Genomic DNA, 20,887 nt, shown 5'->3' with positions numbered 1-20,887 from the left:
ATCTGCCTTTGGTTCAAGTCATGATCCCGGGGTCCTGGGAACGAGCCCTTCATGGGGCTCCCTGCTCTATGGGGAGCCTGCTTCTCCCTCTGCCTGCCACTCCTGCTTGTGTGCGCATGCTCTCTCTTTCTGATATCTAAATAAATAAAATCTTTAAAAAAAATGGCATCCCCTTTATAAAAGGCCACCCAGGATGGTCAATGGTCTCTTGCTGAGACCTAGACATTGTCCCCCTCAAAAGAGGGTCAGGCTGATATCCATGATGATTTAGAACCTAGGGCTGGGCAGAGGGTAGCCTTGAAGGCACTGGGACTTAAGTGGGAGTGAGTAGGAGAGTCACCAGGACACCAGCTGCTCCTACCGAATGGGCAATGGCCTACTCAGGCCTTCAGTAGCTACTCACAACCTTGCACTGAGCTGGCTAATCATGATACACTTACGTCTCAGGGTGGCGGTGACTCCCATGACTCCAGCCAGCTGTTGGCTGTAGGATGCTATGGGAGCACCTTGTTTCTAAGACCAGAGTTGTCCTTACACCCAGACCGAGCTCGTTCTCCTCTGGCCACGCCGTCCCTAGGGGGCAAGGAGTTCCACAGGGCTAGGAGGTGTGCCTACACTCTCCTTTCCAGGCCACGCTCTGGCTACTAGGACTCCAGAGCTCTCTGCCCAAATGTCCTGGAGCCTGCGTGGGTGCAGGTACACCCTTCTGAGGGTGGATGTGGCCTCCTGCTTGGGTACCTTTGGATTTGAGGGGTGGCCAAGGAGCAGCAATTGGGGTGGGATGTGGAGCACGTGTGGACCCACAGACTGACGTGCCCACATGCATGCACACAAGGGCCCTTGCAGTGCAGGACTTAGCAGAGGGTGGTGCACCACCAGGAGCCTCATTTGCAGTCTGGCCGTGGTCCCTGCAAATGTTAGGAGCAGGCCAGCCCCTGAGCCTGCCCGCTGGAGACAGTGTGAGCGACACCTGGTGATGTCATGCCATCCCCAGCACCTCCTATGGTCTTGTCTACCTCCTTCCTCTGACCTGTACCCTAAAGGAAGCCACGGGTTCGAGGCTGGGCCTGCAGTGGTCCTGGCTGGGGAAGGAGCGGAGGCCCCGGCATCAGCAGGGTTGCCTGGTTTCTTGCAAATATGAACACCTACACACAGAGGCGGGGGGAGTGTGAGTTTGAATGTATAAATGTATTTGGGTGACTGTGAGCAAGTAAATAGGCAAGCACTGGGGGGTGAGCGAGAAGGAGAGGAGAGGGACCCCGTGTGAGAGAGCGTGTGCACGAGGGAGAAGGAAAATGTATGTGTGTGTGTGCACAGAGTGGGGTGCACGAGACTACGTGCAGCTGAGGGCCTGGGGAAAGGGTAGAGAATGGGAGGGAAGGAGTGTGCCCGCTGGTCTGCACGTGTACATGAGAAGGGACCTGGCTGCGGAAGAGAGAGAGACCTGAAGCAGGAAGGACAGAGCAGGCAGATCAGCGTGGATGATGGCACCATGGAGCAGAGATCCCGAGTGCACAAGGGGAAGGAAGCTCGCAGGTGCATGAGCTTCAAGTGGGTGTGCGCCCAGGGAGCTTCAAGAGGCAGAGCGAGACGGGGCGTGTGCCTGGGTAGCTGCGTGTGGGTCTGTGCATGCGCATACATGCGCACGGGGCTGGGACAAGTGAGGACGGAGACGAGCGTGTGAGCACATGCGAGCAGCGCCCCGGGGATGTGAGTGAGCGTGCCTCCCAGCTGCCCGGGGGTGTTGGCGATGCCGGAGGAGGTGCTCACCCAGAAATCTCAAGCTGGGAGGTCTATGTGACCTGCTTGGTGCTGGTTCAGGTCCAGGTGACCGCGGCCACGCCGCCCCTGCCTGGCGGTGCTTGTGGGAAGGCGTGAGTCACTCAGGCAAGGCTAGCCCTCACTCCACCTCATCTCGCCCAGCGGGAAGACAGCTGGGGGCAGGGGGGGAGATTTCTTGATGGCTGTATTTTTACACCATCCTTATGCAACTGCTTGCAGTGCCCTTGGGTTCATTTTAAAGGCCCTGCTCCCCGATTCTCTCGGCCTTTATACCTCCTTTCATGTCCAAGTTGCTGCTCAGATCGGTGGTTCTGGCTGATGAGCATTTATGGAAGCGTCCTCCTAGCCAGCTTCCAGGACCACCCTATTTACAAAGCTACCCCCTCACCCCGTCCTTTCTCATCCCTCTTTCTTGGTTTTAATTTCCTCCACAGCACCTACTACTATCTACCATCCTAAATATTTTACTTATTTATTTTATTCCTTGTCTATCTTTCTCGACATAGCAAATGCTTATAGATCAAACTACCTATGTGCCAGGTACAGTTCTGAGCTTTCCATTAATTCATGTGCTCCTCCAACAACTCTACGTGGTTGTAAATAGTATTCGTGCTTATACTTTGTAACTGGGAGGCACAGAAGGATTAAGTCACTGGAGCATGATCACCTCCGGGGTAAAGGGTGGAACCAAGCCCAGGTCCAGAGTCCCTGCTCTTTATCAGCACACGACACTGCCCTGTGAGGGTGGACATTTTCTCAGCTCGGTTCACTGTTGAATCTTACAAGGTTCAGTGCTTACAAGAGTGCCCTGCCCAGGGATTCACTCAATGAACAGTCATCCAGTGAATGAAGAAATGAGTGAATGAAGACTGGACGTGGAGGACAAAATAGGCACCTGCCTTCAAAGAACTCACGGTCCCGTGGAGGAAACAGGCAAAACATGATTACAAGATCACATGACGGTGGCATCCTGGGAGTCTAGAGGGGCGTAGAGCTGGCCTAGCCCCTGGCAGGACGGACCCAGATGGGGACAGGCACGGGGACATGGCCCATCTCCTCCAGACTCCTCCCCAGGGACAGACACACCTTAGCTCTTCTTGCCTCAGTTTACACAGTGCCAGAAACTGGTGGTGGCTCCATGGTGACAGTGGAGGCAGAATGGGGAGGTGACCAGGAGCATGGGCTCTGGAAAGAGACAGCATGAACTGAATCCTCACTCTACCAAACACTAGCAAAGTGACCTTGGACAGACTCCCCCACTTCCCTGGGCCTCGGTCCTCTCAGCTAGAAGATGGGGACAGGAAACGATACCAACGTCTTAGGGCAGGGGACAGGATTCGTGAGACGTACATGTGAGAGTATTTGGAACAGTGCCTGGCACAGGGGAGGCACTGTACCAGCTCCGCTGGAGATGACCAATACTCCTCTTCCCTGCCAAGCTGGTTGCTGGCTTTCGGGGAGGGCTGAAATTTCATATATTATTCTTATTGCTGTAGTCTCTCTCCTGTGGTTCCACCCCATTTTCCAGAAGCAGCTCAAAGCAGGGCAGGGACTATGCCCGTTTTATATACCACTAGATTCCTAGCACCTAGCATAATGCCTGACACAGAGAAGGCGCTCAAAGAGTATCTGTGGAATGAATGCCTATGTAATTATATTTTTTTAATCCTTGTGAGGATAAATATTCATACTGCTGTGAGGATAAATACTCATATTGCTGTTGTTCCCATTTACAGATGAGGACCAGAGGCCCAGCAGGGGTAAGTGACCTGTCCATAAACACAGAACCTATAAGCCAGACCCAAATGCCAAAGCCGGTGCTCTTTCCTTCACACCATGCAACTCTCTGGACTCCCTATACATCATGTCCTATTTTCCGTGGGTTTTTTCTAGCCGCTGGGCCATCCCTGGCCGTAGAATCATCTCTGAATTCTATGACTCATATCTGAATCACGGAACGTTTAATAGTTGAAAGGGACTTTTGATGTCATTTTGACTTCCCACCCATTGTGGAAATTTCCTCTCCACTGTCTATCCAGATAATATTTGAATGCCTCCAGTGATGGAACACTCATTTTCTTCCTCTTGAATTACCCAGTTCTACGAGTGGACCGCTTTCAGATTCGGAAAGAAAGTTCTGGGGGCGCCTGCATGGCTCAGTCAGTTAAGCGTCTGCCTCTGGCGCAGGTCATGATCCCAGGGTCCTGGGATTGAGCCCCATGTCGGGCTCCCTGCTCCGCGGAGAGTCTGCCCCGCCCTGCCCCGCTCATGCTCTCTCTCTCTCCCTCCCTCTCTCTCTCTATATATATATCTCAAAATAAATAAATAAAATCTTAAAAAAAGAAAGCACGTAAGTAAGTTCTGGATCCCTTGTGCCAACAGGTCTCTTTTTAATTTCTGCGTATCGGGTTTATGCCAGCCTTGTAAGATACACAGAATGAATCTGCTGCTCCCTCCACAGGACAGCCTTTCATATATTCACAGACAGCTCTCACATCCCTTTTGGAGAATTCTGTTCTTGAAGCTAGCTGTTGCGGGTCCCCACAAGGCCCCCTGAAAGATGACACCCACGCTAGACCAGCTCAACAGGCCTTCCAAAATGTTTTTGAGCAATGGTACCTCCTACTGGACATGGCGTGAACTGCACCAAAGGGCTTAATCCTTACCTGCAGGCCTGAGGAAGAAGCTTCATCAGTAGCTGGGGCACTGGCTCATGGTGGGAGTAAAATAACCACTTATTTTAAGGAGTCATCGTTTTAGAGTCATACCTAGGTGTTTTCAATGTCTGTCTTAAAGAGTGTCACTGAAAACGCCACTCGAAGGTTCCTTGCCAATCATGAGGTTTCTGACAAGCTACAGGTTTGGGACTTCAAAGTCAGCATTCAAAAGGCTGTTTTTGAACCAAAAGGATTGGAAGGGAAGATGAAAATGAATATTGTGTTATGGGAGTACAACAATTTTTTTTTCATTTGTCTTATTTTCTATCATTTCTACAGTGGGTATTTGTTATAAGAAAAAAAGTTTTATAAAAAGAAAACGAATATTACAGCTGTCTCCTCTCCTCCTTTCCTTTACTCCTTCTGGGAGCTGGGTACTTGGTCACAGCTGGGACACGCTGCCACCCCACGGGCCCCGGGCAGGAGTGCCGCGGTAAGGTCTCTGTGGCGGTGGCGAGCGCGGCCAATCAGCCTCAAGCAGCACGCACTGACCCTCACAGCGAGGCTCTCAACAGGGCTGGCAGGTACTTTCTCCCCATCGCCCACCCACCCTCGGCTCATGCCACATCTGGGCTGTCCGCGTCCCCTCGCCTTACCTCTTGAAGTCTTGCCCAACACCCTGCTGCTCAGCGGTCAGGGGCCCAGCAGCCCTGGACTCCCCAGCTCCTCACCCCTCTCTCCACCCTCCCGGCACACCCCCAGCTGCCTGCTCTTCCCTCCGTGGGAGCCCAGAGCAGCTTCATATGACAGGTCAGAGAGACATCAGGGATTAGAAAAACAAGTCCTCATTTAAACGAAGACCTTGTGAGCAGCTGAGTCAGTCCCCCGCCCCGGAGCAAGTTCACAGCTAAGCGGGCTCGACTCCAGCGCGGGCCATCCGGGGCGCTCTCCGTGCCCGGGGAACTCTGGGGCCCCTGGGTGCCGGGCAGACTCACCCGGCAGCCTGTCACTGCAGCACATGTCCAGGGTCCCTCCCTCGGAGTCATCGGCCGTGTGCTTCTCTCTCGCACTCCTGCAGCGGATGAAAAATGCCAGATGATGCCGTGCAGCCGGGATCAAGGCAGAACCCTGAACAGGGATAAAAAGCTTTCTTGCTCACACTGTGTCCCTTTGAATAACCCTACCCCGTGGCGGGGGAGGGAGCAAGGAGGAGGACCAACCTGCAGAAGGGTCAAGCTGCAGAGGCGGGAGCAGAATTCTGCAGGCGTTTTCCCTGTGCAATAATGAGCAGCAAATGCCCTACAACCATCGTCACCCCCATCCCCTCTGCCATGGAGGGAGGCCTTACTGTGTGCAAAGCACTTACAAACTTCATCACACTAAGTCTTCATCGTGACCCCCAGAATAGGGATCGATCAACAGGCTCAGAGGAGTTCAATAACTTGCCTAAGGTCACACAGCTCATTAGGGTGGAGCTGGGTATGAAATTACAGTCTAGGACTCCAGGCTTATGCGCTCACTGTTGTGTTTATTGTTCTGCCTCCTCGTTCCTGTAGGTTTGAATCGCAGGTGAGCAAGAAGAGAGGTCTGGGTCACACACCGTCTATGCCCAGCTCCTCAAGGCCTGCAAGTACCTTGTGCCTCAGGCAGTGGAAAGTGGCATGCAAAACTCTCCTCCAGAAAGAGTTAGAAAATGTAGGTATATATATTTTTTGTGTATTCTAAATGTTCTATTTCTTTCTGGCATCAGAAAACCCCCTCTCCGGGCACCTGGGTGGCTCAGTCGTTAAGCGTCTGCCTTCGGCTCAGGTCAGGATCCCAGGGTCCTGGGATCGAGCCCTGCACTGGGCTCCCTGCTCAGCAGGAAGCCTGCTTCTCCCTCTCTCTCTGCCCCTGCTTGTGTTCCCTCTCTCGATGTCTCTCTCTCTCTGTCAAATAAATAAATAAAATATTAAAAAAAAAAACCCTCTCTAGCCAATAAGGGCACTTTCCAGGACTATACTGGGGTCTAGCTTTTCTCCTTTACCCCGTAAGCTGGAAAAAGGTTGCAGGAGATCAGCTAGACCCCATGAAGTATCAGCAGAGTAGACACACCCTGGGGGCAACTATGCAGCTCACAGGGGGTTCCCCTACTCTGGAAATGGCCTGATATGCAAATATGGGTTCCAGCGACTCTGCCTGCCCTTCATGTTCTGACCCCTGGCAGTAGCTGACCGATCAAGGGCTAGACACACCAACCAGGCTGAGGCAAGCGGATCCTCTCCCCTGCACTTTTCAAATGCGTCCTGGAGGGCCTGCAGTCTGCGGATGCTGGCTCTAAATCATGGTAGCCACAGTGTCCTGGAGAGAAGGTCCAAAAACATCTGCTGCTATGGGCCTTGGGTCTGCTTCATTCCTGCCCATCCTGAGTCTTGAGTTTGTCTATCAAAACCATGAGATGCTCCAGGGTCCTTCCAATAAATTCCAACATTTTAGCTTAAGCCAGTGGAATCTGATTTCTGAAATTAGCAACCGAAAGAAACTTGAATACAGCACTGCCAGCATAATATTTCCACAAACTTCAAGAGGTCAACTACCTCTCTGCCCACTGTTTCTGCCATCCTGCCTCTCAGACTGGTCCTGAGGCCCATATTAGGCCCAGCTGCAGACCTGAAACAGTTAAGGATAGGCAGAGTTAAGGGTGACCATTTTCATTCTGACATCTTCTGCTCTAAACTGGCATTGCATTATTTTATCTTTTCCTCACTCCAACTGGCAGGGGCTCTGAGAATCCCAAACGTTGGAGCCCAGCTCTCCTGCAGAGAGAAGGCTGCTATCTTCAAGGCCCTTTAAGTGTCTCCTGAATCCTTCCACTTTTCTCCCTCTCCGCCACCTACATCTTGGTCCACGCCAGCCTCTCTTGCCTAGATTACTTTGGCAGTCTTTTAACTGGTCTCTGGCATTCACTCAGGCTGCCCCTAGAACATTCTCCACCTTGTTCCAACACATATGGCTTCATAGGTTGTGCAGTTTATAACCTGCAGAACTGGATGGGGCAGGCCTGAGCTAGAGACGACTGTTTCAAAATTGAACATTTATCATATAACCTTCTTAAAAAAATCCTTTAAGTAAAAAATACTTTAAGTGGCATCCTATTGCACTTAGAGCAAAGACAGAAATGCTGTAACATGCTTTACTAGGTCTTGCATGATCTGACCCCGGTATACCCCTCCAACCTAATTTCATACCCCCTTCCCTTTGTGCTCGGCACTGTAGCTGCACTGGACAGGTTCTTTTCTCCACAGTGCCTCTGCACGTGCTTTTTTCTCTGCCTAGAGAGTCCCTCCACCTCTATTTCCTAGTACTTTTTACTCACACACTTGACACAGTTTGAAATTTCATTTTCATATATGCCATTGTTTGATTAACATTAGACTACAAGCTCCATTTCTGTTTTATTCACCATTGTATCTTCAAAGCCTTGCACAGTGCCTGGTTCATAGTAGGTGTTCAATAAATAAATAAGTAAATACTTGTTGAATCCGTGAATGTTGCCCTGACCTCCTTGAAAGAAACATCAGGAACCTCAAACATGGTCATCATCTGAGCTGCCTCGTGGGCAGGTCTTTGTGAAGCCACCTGGAACCCTCCTCCACAGCTGTTGTCCAGAGCAGGCACAGAATCACACATCCGGAAGGCCCCCAATTAGGAGAGGAGGAAAAGAGGGCACAGAATGGAGGTCGGACCTGCTCCAGGTACTCTGTCAAACTGGTGGCCGTGGGGACTGAGAGGCTGAGCTTTCTCTCTCCACTGTGAAGAGCACCCTGGCTGGAGGGCAGCCCATGAAGGCTGGCTCCTGGCTGGGTGCAGAAAGGTAACCAGGGTATCCAGATACCTCTGGAAGGGGACCCATGTGTGACTCACAGCTACTTTCACACCTTAAGCCTCCCAGGCCCTAAGCCGTGTTCAGAATAGCTCAGCGCTGCATGTGTGCAGCGGACTCTATAAATAAGCTTCCTAGAAAATGACTAATTTCATAATCAGAAAAGCAGAAAGAGTAGCACCTCTCATCCGTAGAGGAAAATGGAGCAAGAGTTCGCCCCTTGGCCTTGTAGTTGAAGGACTCCGGGCAACCGGAGCCAAAACCTGCATGGCTAGGCTGTTCAGGGGAGGGTTTTAATTAGATTTCCGAAGAGAAGAGATGGTCCATTCAGGCTGGATGGAGAAGCCCAGTCTCTGGACACTGCCCTCTCTCCTCTCCACCAAGAGCAGAAATAGCTGCTTGCAGTGGATTACTGCAGGTTCCTTCTTTCTCCTCGATTTTTAGAAGCTGGGCAACAGGATCAGAAAACACAGCAACTTGCTGGGCTGTCCCCCACCACCACACGCTACTCTTAGAACCAGAGAACCCCAGAGATAAAAGATAAAAGGACTTGGAGATTACCCAGCCTGTCCCTCCCTCATTGATGGAGAATATCTGGGCGGGGACAGAACCTTCCCAAAGCCACTGCCTCATTCAACAAGCGTTTGCTGAGGACTGCCTGTGAGCAAGGCACGGAGCTGTCCTAGGAATACAGTGATGAACCACCAGGCCCCTCCCTGCACAGCTCCCAGTCATCTCGGGAAGACACACACACAAACACGGCTGCTCCCACACCTGCTTCAATCGACGTCTTCACGCGATGCCTTGGGGAGCTCAGCTCAGATTGTGGTGAGGGGGCGGGGGGGGGGGGGGAAGTCTTCTGCAAGGGGAAGATAAGAGCTGGTTCCTAAACATGTTTCTAGATGGATGATGGGTCACAAGGGAAAGAACCTCCTTCACGGTGCAGACAGCAAGAGCAATGCAGACGTCTGAGATGTATCTGGCACCAGCTGGAGGGAGCAGGCTGGTCAGTGGGATGGGAAGCGATGGGGGCTAGACCTCAGAGGCACATCAGCAAGTCCTCACTGCCAGGAATCCTGGCTTTTCAGCGGGCAGCCTTCTTCCACTTGACCATGGGGCTTGACTTGAACTGAGGTGTCAGAGGCGCCCCCACCCTTGGCCTGGGCGGGGGAGGTCTATAATGGATGGGGGGCCAGGGGCATGTGTCTGAGGAATGGACATTAGACCTGCCCGGTGGCATCTGATCTGGTCCCAAACTACTCCTTTTTCTAAATTGTGATAAAATTCACCTAAGAGAAAAATGCACTATTTTAACCGTTTTGAGAGTGTACAATCTCGTGGCATTTAACCCATTCACCATGTTGTATGACTGCCACCACTCTCGGGGCCCAGAGCCCTTTCATCACCCGAAAGGAAACTTCGGACCCATGAGGGAGCCCCTGCTCATTCTCCCCTCCCCTCGCCTCTGGCAATCATTAACCTGCTTCCTGTCCCCATGGGGCGGCCTGTTCTAGCTATTTCATATAAATGGAATCATACATTACATGGTCTTTTGTGTCTGGCTTCTTTCACTTAGCACAATGTTTTCTAGGCTCATCCAGGTTGGAGCACAGATCAGTACTCCGTTCCTTTTTATGGCTGAACAACATTCGGCTGTGTGGATATACTACATTTTATTTATCCATTCACCAAGCCACGGACATCTGGGTTGCTTCCACCTTCTGGCGATTATGAACAGTGTGCTGCGCCAAACCAAACCTCTCCTTTAAACTCTGCTCCCAACATGCTGATGCCTGGGTAATCTTCTCTCATCCTGGGCCCCTGAAGCCTCGTCTAGCAAATAAGGTGGTCAGACCCCTGGCAACCCGAATAGCATCACAATCACTTGTTCACGTGTGTGTGTGTGTGTGTGTGTGTGCGCGCACGCGTGCGGGTGTGAAGGTAATGGGGAGCCCCGTGTTGCTGGCTGCTGGACACTGGACCTGGACCAGCCCGCCTCACCTTCCTAGAACGCATGGCGAGTGGAGGAGACACAGGACAGGTAGGTACCTGCTGTGGGCTGGGTGAATCAGCATTCTAGCAGAGGCCCGTCTGGGATGGGCTGGGAGCACCTCACCGCTCTCTGGGGGGTGAAGTAGGATGGGTGGGTGCTGTTAGCAGGCAATGCCAGTTTTGCCCGGGACTAGTGTAGAGAAATAGCTGACAGCTTTGGGGAGGGAGGCCAAGGAGCCTGCACCCTCTTCCTGGGTAGGTGAGGGGCTAGGAGGAACTAAGATGCTGAAGGCTTACTCCTGGGTGGGAGCCTGAGCCCCCAGCAACCTCTTGACCCAACCCCAGGCAGACATGCCCTCTACCTCGGGCTTCATGCTCCTGGGGTTCTAGGGCCGCTGAGACACCCCTCACTGTCACCATGGAGCTCCCACCACCCTCCCAGAGCTCTGATCCCACCAGACATCACTATTCCCTGAATCAAACCCGTATACTCCTACTTCTAGGCCTTTGTTCACGCTGCTACCTCAGCCTGAAATTTCCTTTCTCCCTCCTGCCAAATCTTACTCATCCTCAACATCTCCTCTTCCGTGGAGCACTCCCTGATCTCCTGGGGAGAATCAAACTCTCCCATCTCGGGGCTCCCACACTCCTGGCTCACTACTTCTGTCTCTTACTTTGTTCTGCTGCTATAGTTACCTGTTTATGCACCTGCCTCCCCCGTCGGGTTTCCAGTCACTTGAGAGCATCCCCACCCCCTCAGCCACCTCTGCATCCCAGGTGTTCAGGACCTGAGCTTGCTGATACACGGTAGAGTTCAAGTGGAAGACAGTGGCAGCGTTTAGAGTTAGTGGCTCTGGGGGGGTCTCCGGGAGGACAGACTCTAGCTAGGAGCTTCCCAACCTGGGGAAGACGCCAGACCACGACCAGAAAGAGGCCCATAATGCCGGCTCGACTTTCAGCAGCATATTCAGCATGCAGGGGCCAAGGACATGCTGGTTTCATGGAAGACAAAGGATGAGGCTGACTACCTCATGCAGATGAGTCACGTGTCCCCACACATGCACGTGGAGAGGTCTTGGCCTCCTCAGTGGGGTGAGCGGCAGGGGAGCCCCCACACACTACTCACCTGGCTTCCTCATAATTCATTCCCAAGGCGTCCGGATGGGGAAAGGCGCCATCGGGGGCCAGGGCAGGAGGCTTCTCAGCAAAAAGCACACTGGAGATGTGAATGGAGAGAGGCCAGCTTTAGAACACGCAGATGGGAGACTCAGGCAAGAGAGGTCAGGTGCCTCACCTCACGTCACACAGCATGGACGGCAGTTTTCAGGCAGTTAACAAAATCCAAATTTCCTTTGGGAGTCAACTCTCTCTTCTCTGGGTGCCCTACTTGTCTGTTGCCACAGGGAAGGCCCAAGACTACAGGCCTATTCCCTGTTATTCTGTGTTATACCTTTCTGCCTAAATGACTCAAGAGTCCGTTTCTGTTGCTGGTTACCAGAGAACTCAGACTGATGTGTTCAGCAAAGTTGGGGGAACAGACAGGCTCTGAGCCCCAATCTCCCAATGCTTAGTTCACAGCTCTTTCCATCTTGCCAAGCTGCCTACCCTCCCTGCCCAGCTGTCCACTGTCCAGCCATCTGTCCCCACGTCTGAGCAGGCTGTAAACTTGGAGTGTGCTGGATCCCAAACACAGGGTCTGAGTGTTCTCTGCTTGGGATGTGCCCAGATAAATGATGACTTCTCCATCCTGCTCTGTTGGTGGGAGACTGGGGCATGGGTGTGGCCGAGACCCAACAGAAGGGAAGGTGGAAAGGTGCTGGAGAGGCCCAACCTGCAGAGGGCTTCGGGCAACACAAAGTTTCCCATCTTCCATGTGAGTCAGACCCAGAGACTGGAACATTTGTTTGCTCAACCAGTGTTTACTAAACAGCTCCTATGTGCAGGCCACAGGTGAACTCTAGCTCACGGCCTAATGGGAGGACGCAGGTCAGCAAAAGGCAATGGTGACACAGGTTGCCAGTCTGAAGGAGAAGTGTAGGGTGTAGGGTGCTGTGGGGGCCGCGGTGAGGTCCCTAATGAGGCAGAGACCTCAGGAAATGTTCCCGGGAAGGAAATCTATGGTGTGCCATGAATGAGGAGCCAGGCTCAGCAGCTACGGAACGACAGAGGGGCGGGTGGGCTGTTCCAGGCAGAAGGAGGGCATGTGAACGGGCCTGAAGCTAAGAGAAAACAGGGCACATTCGAGAGATGGGAAAAAAATTCAGTGTGACGAGGGGCAGGTGAAAAGGGAACATGACGCGGGACAGGGACACTGATGGAGATGCTCATTCGTGGTCTTCTTCCTTGTTTTCCATCTCCCTCCCCACCCTCCCAACGTGGGGCAGACCTTAGTCTTCAAACAGCCCTAGGAGGAACATACTTTCATTTCCTGCGTTTTCTAGATGGAAAGATGGAGATTCAGAGACGGGAAGTGACCTGCCCCAGGCCACACAGCTAGTAATGACAGATCTGCCCCTCACCGCCCATGCTCCTGAGCGCTCTTCTCTTCTGGCTTTCCACCTTTGTTGAAAACAGTGCTCTGAAGGTAGGAAGAGAGTGAGCATGAATCAATCAGCAGACTACAGCAGCTGTGCTGTACCTGTTCTTTTAACAAAAGATCCTCGCTTTATGTCTATTAGGCTGCATCCCATTTTACAGATGAAGAAACTAAGGCTTGGGAGTGAAGGGATTCTGCCAGGCTCACGCAGTGGGCAAACTGGTGAAGGAGCCAGAGGCGGACACTGGCGTGCCTGTCCTCCTGCCCAGGGCCCCCAAGGAGCTCCTTGCTGTAGGGCCATTAGCTTTGTGTGCTCTCCCCAGGCCCAGAATGCCTGGAAATCCTGCCCTGGACTGTGGCCTCAGGTTTCTCCACTCGAATAATCAGCCCAGAGAGTCCTCCTTGGGAGACTGGTTTGGGTGGGGGATGTCTATGATGGTGGAAGCTGTGTCCCATTACTGGAGCAACAAACGTACTCCCGGGCCAAGGACCCAGCAGCCCAGGACTTTTGTCCAAGGCCACCTTGTGACTTTGGGCCGGCCGTTTCCTCTAATCTGCATCTCAGCAACGCCAACTAAAATCAAGGGACTCGAACTTAATGACTTTTAAGGGCCTTTCCTTAAGGTCAAGCCCCAACTTCCTGGTGGTCAAAGTGGATTTAATGAGGCGGATGGCGGTGGAGTGGCAGGGCACCAAGGCTTTGGTCCACGGAGCCCGCCTGGCAAAGGCCGCTGGATCTTCAAGTGTGTAGGGCGGCTCCCACCCCAGCCAGTTACTGACAGAGGCCATGTTCACTATCTGCTGCGGACAGTCCTACTTGAATGGTGAGCCCCCAATAAGATCAATCGAAGAGCAGGATTTCAGAGTTCAAAGGTCATCTGGTTCAACCCTGTTTTCCAACACTCTGAAAACACTCATTCTGCTCCCTCTCTCAACAGCACCCCCCCGCCAAGACCCAGGTACAGAGTTTAGTGTACGAGGAGAAAACACTCACAAACATGAAGGCATGATCACACCTCTTGTGAGGGTATTCTGGTATGTCCCTTGGGTTAGATGCCCACTCCTTCCTGTAATACCTTGGAATGTACTTTTCCCTTCACTGGGAAAGCCCCCCCTTTCCCCTTCCCAGCTTGGAAAACTCTCGAACACCCTTTTCAGATCCTGTTCGAATGTCACCTCTTCAGCAGAACCGTCCCTGACTCCCTTGGGAAGAACTGGGTACTCCCTCTTCCTTTCTTACTGCTCTGTTCAGAAATGATCTATTGATGCCTGTAACTCCAATTCCCATGGGGCATCTGTACACAAACCTGGGGTCTAGAATCCCCTCAGCCCTCTTGGATTGAGTGCTGCCTGTGTGCTGGAGACCATGCCAACTGCTGGGCATGTTCTCCATCATTCATCTCTCACTATAACCCTATCAACTAAACACAGGGATCATCCTCCTACACATGCAGAGATTGGGACTTGGAGGGACTGAGTCACTGTTCAAGGTCACAGAGTTGGTAAGTGGCAGAACCAGGCTTCCAACTCAGTTTGCCTCAACCCCAGGCTTTATTTAAACCACGAAGTGTACAGCTTCTGACACGGACCTTCCCGTTTTCCATGCCTACACTCTATCTGACACCTGGCAGATAGGTTCAAGACATATTTCTTGAAAAGACAAATTAAAAGCAGGCTAGAGACTGAGTATGAATAAATGGCTCATTAAAAACCACAAAGCACAGGCTGTGGGATAGGGCTGCCCAAGTATGAACAAAGGATCCCCCAGCGGTTACCCAATCTTGCACAAGATACTTGAATTCTCTATGCCTCAGTTTGCCTCCTTGTGAAATGGAAATAACCATCTACACAGCAAAGGATTCTTAAGGATGTTAAGCGAGAGGCGCCAGGGTGGCTCAGTCGGTTAAGCGGCTGCCTTTGGCTCAGGTCATGATCTCAGGATCCTGGGATCCCTGCTCGGAGGGGAGTCATCTTCTCCCTCTCCCTCTGCCCCTCCCCCTCTGCTCATGCACATGTGCTCTCTCAGATAAAATCTTAAAAAAAAAAAGACCCTTGAAATGTTAGCTGTTTATCTTGTATACACAATTTATCTTGTACGTCAGGTGTTGCCTGTTTCTCGGTTAATACAGCTCTTCTTTCCCCATACAGATGAGGTCCATGGAGACTCTAGGATGAGTCTTATGATGTGCTAATAAACTGGTTCTCAGAACAATAAATAAATAAATTTAAAAGCCCTGATTAGTGGCATCTGCCGATTCCCATGGTGTAAATGGTCCCGCGATGGCTGATATCGAGCTATGAATGTGAGGGGGTCAGGCTGCCCGTCTTGGAGATCAGGAGTTTTACTCCAACTCTCTATGCCTCAGTTTCATCTTTAAAATCCCATTGTTGGGATGAGTAAACATCCAGCTCCTAGAGGAATGCCTGGCCAGAGTACACTACGTAAGAGTTAGCTCATATGACGGTTGTTGAGAGTTGTAACAACACTCAGTCTCACTGTCGCTTGTCTGGCTCGGACACTGGCCCAACCCCAGCACCTGGCTTTTCGCCTGATGCCCCTGGCAGAGTCTCTGTCTTGGTCATTTGCCTTCTAGGACTGAGGCCTTATCCACTCTTGCAGCTCTCCCCAGTCCACGTGGAACGAGAATTCTGACTTCGCCTGTGTTGGTCACATACTCACCCTGATCACAAATGGTTTCATGCTGCTGGTGTCTATAAGGCCTCCGGTTTCAGCCCTAGATGTCCCTGATGCCACCCCTTGGCCTGGACTACCTGTGCCTCTGCCTTGCTCTGGATCGTCCATGATGGTCCCATTTGGCATTTGCTCTGCTCTTCACGCTTATGAAACCACTTCTCATCGGGCTGTACGCACTTACAGAGGGGAGAGCCGGGGCTCAGGGCTACGGTTGCTCCCCCTGCAGCCAGGGAGAACTCTAGCTCCTGCCACGCCCATCATGAGGTCTAGTCCTGGCCAGAGTCCCCAGCCTCGGCCTCTCATTTAACCCTTCTGTGCTCAGGCCTGGCCCAGGCAGTGACAGCACAGGCTGGGAAGACCCTGGCACTTTAGGATTTGGTGAAAGACTTAGACAAACTGAGTCAGAGGCAGAGCCTGGGAGAGGCAAGGCAGAGGCTACATTTGGAAACCTTGGCTGGGTCTGAGGCTCCTTTGCCAGGAGAGACAATAGAGTGTCATATGGAATGGGAAGGAAAAAAAAGAAAAACAAAAACAAAAACCCAGACGGGACCAGAGTCAAGGTTTAAATGGGGCTGACCTCCTGTATTCAAATGTAATATCAGCTGCGTACCTACTATGTGCCGCATGCTTTCCAATGCCTTATTTAATTAGACCCTTGCGGCAACCTTGTGAAAAAGACATCATTAGCTCACTTTGTCTAGGAGCTAATAGGCACTCGGAGGGGTTAGAGCCTGGCATGAGCACAGGTAAGTGTCACTCTCATCCTGCTCAGGTGGCCCATGGAGAAGACAGGACAGAGCTTGGTCCCGGGCCAAGGATAGATGGTCCTCTATATGCCTCATGCTACTGTACAGCTGGAAACCTGGGGCCCAGGGCAGGTTGTCAACAGAGGTCCTCGGTTATGGGCAGAATCCCTCAAAACATGACAGCTGACCATTCTAAGGTCACGCACCTCAAGGCAACCATAGTACTCTGGAAAAAGGATGGATTTAGAGGCAGAGAGACCTGGTTGAAACACTGTGCTTTGCCACCTTCTCCCCATGGGGTCCCTGGCCAGTGTCTGGACCTCTCTGAACCTCAGTTTCTTTCTCTGGGCTGCAGGAGCAACACAGCTGCCCGTGGCAGAGTTCAGGTATGGGCTCTGGAAGTGACTGCAGTAAAGAAAGTACCAGGCAACCTGAGGCAGACTGCCTCCTCCTTATTACAGCTGACCTGGCTCAAAACTTCATTTCCCGGCTCCCTCCCTCCCTCCCTTTACACCAGAGATGTTTCTGCTTTTTGGACCAGGCAGGGCCATCAGCTCCAAAGGTCTGTTTCCTTTTTCCTCAGGCTCAGTCAGGTGTTCTTGGAGCTAATGAGAACAGTGTAGGGCCTCCCCAGCAGAACAGACTCTTCTTCCGTCTGGAGAGCCCTGGGCTGTTTCCAGGTCTCCCTCGTCAGACCTGGGGCCCTTAGGAAGGTGGGTCAAAGAACTGGAAACCTGACTTCATGGGATTCCCCAAATCCTCCTGCACCATGAATACTGCCCCATCTTCCAGCCACGCTCATTTTTGATTCTCGCCTTTGTCTCCCCTGTTCCTCCTTCCCGCATAGGCCTCCCTGCTCCTCCTTCCGAGCTGTGGCCCTTGGGCCCTTCTGCCCTCAAGACCTCTGCCTCAGCACCATGCCTCCTCCAGGAAACCTTTCCAGTGAGCCCGGTGCATGCTGACTGCGCCTCTGCCTGAATTCTTCTCCCAGCATTTGATTTGTGACTCGAAATCTGGGAACAGACTGCACCCCACCCTGGGCTGCTCCCTGGCTATCCCGTTCATAATCTGGGTTTCTGTGAGCTGCCCAGGCTGAGAAGGGGCCAAGGATGGGCCTCCTCCTATATGGCCCACGACGGGGAGCCCTGTGCAGAGGAAGAGAGATGGGAGGCAGGGCAATGTGCTTCCAGCATCTTCCTGGACCCTCAGATTTGAAAAGAAAATAGGAAGGAGTGACTAAGTGGGAAAAAAAGCAGAAAGAAGTGAGTGAAAAGAAGTGAAAGGGAAGGGCAGCCATGTGAGACTCAGGACCAGGGTCACAAGAGGACAGATCCAGGCTGCTCTGGATCATGCGTTAAGGCTTTCTGTGAATTACCCCAATTATGTAACTCCCTGGTTTAACAGACTCCTCTTTGAAAACATTTGGAACTTGACCTCTTCCAGGCAGCCTTCCCTGATTGACTCCGGTCTCCTCCCTGGCTCCCTGAGCTGTACTACTCTGTACTCCCCGATGCCATTTCCAGGATGCTAAGTCCTCTGGGGAAGGGCTGGAGGTCTCTGCTACACTGGCAGCGAGTTTCACTTTACATTTATCATCTGCAGTCAGAGATACCTCACACTGTTTCTTTTATCAGCTTCAGAGGGTGGGTGAGATTTATTTTGCATGGTTGTTTTAGATCCAGTTTGCCTCCAAGATAATCTTGAGACAAGGTCTGCTATTGTTTTATAATCTTATATGATTCTTTACTCTCAGGCTCTGTTGGGCCCAAGACTCAGTCCCTGCCCTCAGCCAGGGTCCAGCTTAATGCATAGAGTCAGAAATGTGCTAAATGGCCAAAATATGGAAAGAGCCCAGATATCCAACGATGAGATGAGTAGATAAAGAAGAGGTCACACACACACACACACACACACACACACACACACACACACACACAGAGGAATATTACTAAGCCATCAAAAAGAATGAAATCTTGCCATTTGCAACGACGTTGATCGAACTAGAGGGTATTATGTGAAGCGAAATAAGTCAGTCAGAGAAAGACAAGTATCATATGATCTCACTCATATGTGGAATTGAAGAAACAAAGCAGATGAACACAGGGGAAGGGAAGGAAAAATAAAATAAGATGAAAATTGAGAGGGAGGCAAACCACGAGAGACAGTGAACTCTAGGAAACAAACAGAGGGCTGCTGGAGGCGAGGTGGGTGGGGGGATGGGGTAACTGGGTGATGGGCATTAAGGAGGGCACGTGATGTCATGAGCACTGGGTGTTACTTGCAACGGATGAATCACTAAATTCTACCCCTGAAACTAATAAAAAAAAGAAAGAAATGTGCTAGGTATCCCCTGAGGCCATCTTATGGGAGCGCCGAGGAGGGCACAGTGGAAGGGGCTGGGAAGTTGCACAGAGAGATGATGAGCATCTCTGGGACACGCAGGAGGTCAGCAGACAGTGGGGAGGGCATTCCAGGCAGAGGACAGCACTGGGGCAAAGAGCCAGAGAGAGGAAGGAGCTGGGCCGTGGGAGAAAGAAGACACGTGGGTGCAGCTGAGGGGGCCCTGCGGCATGGCGGCCGGCTTGGTGCAGCAGGCTAAGTCATCCTGTCTCGAACTTGGAGGCTGCTTTCACTCTAGCTGGCATGTAGAAATCTGTGCCAGTGAGGCTGGGGGCACAACACGGACGGATCCCCCGAACTGCCTCATGCCACAACGACCCCATGTTCTGATGCCATTCCTGTGAAGATCAAGAACGGACGAAACATCCAGAATGACAGGACCAGGAACCACGGTTACCTCGGAGGGCAGGTACTTCGTTCTTGGCGGTCACAACTAAAGGTGCGCTGGCAATATTTAGGGGACGGGGCCAGGGAGGCTTTCGCAATGAAGAGCTCTCCCACTCAAAGGCCAAGGGGGTCCCTGGTGGGAAGCAGTGCTGCAGGCCGCACCAGGGGGTGAAGGAGCAGAGGGGACTGGCCACATCTGGGTTTGGGGAAGATGGGGCTTTGGCCATGATGGGAGCCCACAAAGTCCGGATATCTTGGGGCAGTGAAGTGACACAGAAGGTGGACACGGGACCTCCATGGCCACTCCTGGGCTTTGTCCTTGGTCAATTCTGGCCCGCTGTCCTGAAGCTGCTCGGACCCAGGAGGAGCCCTAGATGTCCCTCTGTGGTACCCCAGGAGGGGCTGGAAGGAGGCCAGGCAGGGGAGTCAGAGGGAAAAGGAAATGCCTCCCTGCCCGGCCTCATGATGAGCACCAGTGATGATGAATTACTATCCTCCTCTGAAATGGAGTGTCGGTGAGGTGGGGAGGCCCTGGGAGGTCAGAGTCCCTAGCAGGAGGGCCAGAGGCTACTGCTGCTACAGAAAACCATTTTCTGAAACCACGGGCAAAAGCAGAACACAGCTGACTTACGCTAAAACGCTGGCCCACCTCTTCCTGCAGGAAGCCTTCCCGGATCTCCACGCTGTGCAGGAGTCTCTCCTGTGTTCCCACAGCCCTTGGCCCAGCACCAGAGGATGGTTACTGCCTAGGTCTGAATCTGGCTCTGCCACTCCCTTGCTGTGTGTTCTTGGCAAGTTCCTCAAGCTCTCTGAGTCTGTAAACTGAGGACAATAAACACCCTCTGTACTGACCTGTCATGAGGATAAGGAGATAATGTCATAAGCACCCAGAAGAAGTCAGTACTTATTATTATTATCAGAGCACATGTCAGGATGGAGCACTGTTGCTGGGTTACTCGTCTGGCACCCCCAAGAGATATAAACTCCTTGTGGGCAGGGGCCGTGTGGCCACGTGGATTTCCTGGCACAGTAAACACTTGCATGCATGAATGAACTGCATCCACTAAAACCTCTCCAGAGAGCTTTCTTTTTCTACCCACAAGGCCTCTAAATCACAGTAATTCTTCAGAAATGGAGGCTGGATTCACTTTTACTCTGGTCTCTCTTCTCTCCTCTCTATTACCTCCAAGGCCACGAAGAAGCCACGAGCTTCTACTTTTTTTATTTTTCAAAAAATTTTATTTATTTGAGCAAGAGAGAGAAAGCCTGTGAGCTGGAGGAAGAGAGAATCTGGAACAGCCTCTGTGCTGAGCGTAGAGCACAACGCAGGGCTCGATCTCCTGACCGTAGGATAACGACCTGAGCCGAAACCAAGAGTTGGTCACCTAACCGACTGAGCCACCCAGGTGCCCCAAGCATTTATTTTTTTTAAATTAATGGCTTCTTCCCAGACTCCAAACTCTGAAGACTTCATTCAGTGGCCTTTTTCATGCTCGGCCCACAAAAATCTTTTTTTAAAAAATCCCCAGTTGTTCCTCACGAAGTTAAACACAGAATGACCCTATGATCCAGCAGCAATTCCACTCCTAGATCCAAAAAAACTGAAAGCAGGGGCTCCAATACGTACATCAATATTCACAGGAGCAATGTCCACAACAGCCCAAAGCTGGAAGCAACCCAAGTGCTCATCAATGGATGAACGGATAAACCAAATGTGGTCGTCTGGACAACGCAATATTACTAAGCCTGAAAAAGGAAGGGACTTCTGACCCATGCAACAACACGGATGCATCTTGAAGATCTTGAAGTACAAATTTCATGTACTTCCCA

The 20,887-nt window shown here is 51.9% G+C and overlaps 1 protein-coding gene across 3 annotated transcripts in view; it reads right to left on the bottom strand.

Annotated features, from left to right (window-relative positions):
• Positions 1-20,887, bottom strand: part of PTPN5 (protein tyrosine phosphatase non-receptor type 5) — a 52,983-nt gene that overhangs the window by 26,762 nt on the left and 5,334 nt on the right. The window contains exons 2-4 of one of the 3 annotated variants that reach the window (XM_073904872.1): positions 12,713-12,871; positions 11,420-11,509; positions 5,435-5,511 (exon numbers count right to left, since the gene is read on the bottom strand). In XM_073904872.1, coding sequence (XP_073760973.1) covers positions 5,435-5,511; positions 11,420-11,439 — 97 coding nt within the window. In that variant the 5' untranslated portion in view covers positions 11,440-11,509; positions 12,713-12,871. Of the gene's footprint in view, positions 1-5,434; positions 5,512-9,075; positions 9,108-11,419; positions 11,510-12,712; positions 12,872-20,887 lie in introns of those variants that run through there. The other 2 variants (XM_025879272.2, XM_073904873.1) reach the window with 2 other exon arrangements.

Source organism: Callorhinus ursinus, unplaced genomic scaffold (genome assembly GCF_003265705.2).
Source record: "Callorhinus ursinus isolate GAN/ISIS: 27379988/994484 unplaced genomic scaffold, GSC_fseal_2.0 scaffold21, whole genome shotgun sequence".
Classification (NCBI taxonomy): domain Eukaryota; kingdom Metazoa; phylum Chordata; class Mammalia; order Carnivora; family Otariidae; genus Callorhinus; species Callorhinus ursinus.
The sequence above is the reverse complement of the archived record's forward strand: the minus strand, read 5'-3'. Positions and strand labels throughout refer to the sequence as shown.